Here is a 2,570-nt window from a genome sequence, read left to right as displayed (position 1 = left end):
CAGGGGAGTCAAGAGGGAAGACGAGAGTGGGAGAGGGGGTAATCGGGAAGAGAGGGTGTGCAGGCCTGCGATAAAAGGAACCCCCTCCCCCCTTGGGGGTGGGGGGGGGTGGGGGTTAAATAGAATATGGGAGGGAGGGGTTAAGACTCGGATTTTTTTTTTGAAAAGACGAGTCATTTTATACATCCCTTGACGCAAGGTAAAATCGTAAAAGCTGAGCCTATTTGTCCGTGGGTAAATGAATCCTCAAAGGTTTTATCAACCGATAGTCAGTCAATGTGGGGTCGGTAATGAGGGTTTTTCTCTTGAATTATTCAAAACCAAAGACATACATATTAAATGTCATAATTAAATAGTTTTTATTAACATAATATTTTTTTGAATAATTCAAAAAAACAAATCATCACCGACCCCACCTTCACTGGCCTCCGGTTAGTAAAACTCTTAAGGTCCTCCCTAACCACTAGGAAGTACACTCAAGGGATGCCATCTTCGAACTTGTGACGTCCCGCAACTTTGACATAAAAAAATTAAATAACTCTGTTTCATAATAGTCCGTAGGTTCGGCCAAATGCATACTGCCTAAACCTGACTCATAGCATGGCTTTGCTGTGCATGATGTGATCATAGCGATGTATTTTGTTTGGAACCGTCCATCTTGTAGATGAACGATTAGGAGCCGCTGCTTTCACGTAACGTCATTCCAAGCAGCGTAGTATCTTATGGACCGTATAAAAGTGAGGTTGGGAGAACGGGAGAAACTAAATCTGGGTGGTGGTTGTCGTCAGAACCCCTCCCTTCCCATCTGGTACGTCTCTTTGGACTCTCTCTCTCTCTCTCTCTGAATGGAGGCCCTCGCTGCACCAGTGGCAACCATCTCCCAATCGTCGTCCATCTTCAGCCCTCACAGGAAGACCATAGCCACCACCATAAGCGGCAGCCTCTCCCTTCCACCTCCCGGCACCCACCACCACCACCACTACCATCATTCGCACTTCCCCGTCCTCTTCTCCAGCAGAAATACCTCCTTTTCTGGTATACCCAACACCTCTCTCTCTCTCTCTCTCTCTCTCTCTCTCTCTCTCTTTGTTGGGTAGATCGATGAACGCCTAATTGTTTCTTTGTTGGTACTTTGCAGGTCAGCATGGAAGCAATCAGGATGACCCATCATCTCCTGACTCCAAAAATGATACCCTTATTCCTCTCTTCAAGAGTAAAGTTTCCTTCTCCCATCTTTCCAAGGTCTCTCTCTCTCTCGTCCAATTTACGTCTTTTCCTTTTTCCTGTTTCTGGTTGCAAATGGAATTGCTCAAAAAGTATTTGATGGTTTTAACAACTGATGCAGGACGAGGCGATGGGCTTGGTTCTGAGCGCGGCCGGTAGAGGATGGACCACTGATTCGGGGATGGAAGGCCCTCCCGTTCCGGCGGGTGCGGATCAGACGGAATCAGGCGCCGGGCGGGTCTCGACCTTCCCGTGGTCCCTCTTCACCAGATCTCCTCGGCGTCGCATGAGGGTTGCCTTCACTTGCAATGTCTGCGGGCAGCGCACCACTCGCGCCATTAATCCTCATGCTTACACCGACGGCACCGTCTTCGTGCAGGTATCAGATCCATGCTGAATATTTTGATCTTGTTTTCAGAATGGAGATTGTGTAAAAACAAATAAACAACATTTTTTTTCATGTTCCAATTGTTCCGCCTTGTGGTGATTCAACCATTGCTTAATCAAGACCTTTCTGTAAGGTCTTGATTTGGATGCAATCCAGATAAAAAAATCGATTTGGGCACGCTTTTTTTAATTATTTTTTGCATTACCATTCGTTCTGAACCGATTGATTCACTGTTTCCAATCTTTTCCTCAGTGTGCAGGATGCAACATCTTCCATAAGCTGGTTGATAACTTGAATCTCTTTCATGAAGTGAAAGGTTATGTGGACCCAAAATTCAAGAACGGCGACTCGGTGGATGATTCACCATTTAAGTACTTGGGCATGGATGACTTCCCTCTCCTTTAAGAAGGAATTCAGGATTGAAGAGTCAGATCTTAGCCGGTGGAAGAAAAGGAGGGGAATGATGTGTATAGTGTTGTAGTGTGTATTTATCTACAGCGTAATAAGTGTCTGGATATAAGTTATATATCAAATCTACTTGTTTAATGGAATGTGATTTGTACATATGGACCGAATTGGAAGCGTTCCTTTCTAATAACTCGTGATAGTAAATTTTTATTGTAAATATTGCTATTATTTTTCTTGAGGATGCTGCACTTCAAACATGCCCCATGATTCTTTTGTTGTATTTTAGACCCATTGTCATCAACAATGCTTTCCACCAGCTACATGTATGTATGTTTTTCCCTTGCATTTTGTTCCCTTCATGCTACTTGTCAAACCGCTGTCTTTTTAAGAGGTCAAGGCAGTTCATAGTTAAGGTTTTCTTACAGATCTAATCGAGTCGTCCATAAACAGGTGATATGATAGATATCTTAATTTTGCTATCATGTTCGGCATTAACCTTTTTTTTTTTGACGGAGAATTTTTATTATCTTTTCTTGTAGCATTTTTCTCA

The 2,570-nt window shown here is 43.6% G+C and overlaps 1 protein-coding gene across 1 annotated transcript; it reads left to right on the top strand.

The window, feature by feature from the left end:
• Positions 1 to 741: 741 nt before the first annotated feature.
• On the top strand, positions 742 to 2,237 carry LOC149817989 (uncharacterized). The gene is made up of 4 exons (XM_089984611.1): positions 742 to 1,035; positions 1,139 to 1,242; positions 1,346 to 1,603; positions 1,865 to 2,237. Exons 1-4 carry the CDS (start codon positions 846 to 848, stop codon positions 2,015 to 2,017), a joined length of 705 nt encoding a protein of 234 aa, XP_089840737.1. The 5' UTR covers positions 742 to 845; the 3' UTR covers positions 2,018 to 2,237.
• The last annotated feature ends 333 nt before the right edge of the window (positions 2,238 to 2,570 follow it).

This window comes from Nuphar pumila, chromosome 13 (assembly GCF_984573655.1).
Source record: "Nuphar pumila chromosome 13, dmNupPumi1.hap1.1, whole genome shotgun sequence".
NCBI lineage: Eukaryota > Viridiplantae > Streptophyta > Magnoliopsida > Nymphaeales > Nymphaeaceae > Nuphar > Nuphar pumila.
This window is presented reverse-complemented; position numbering and strand designations above follow the sequence as displayed.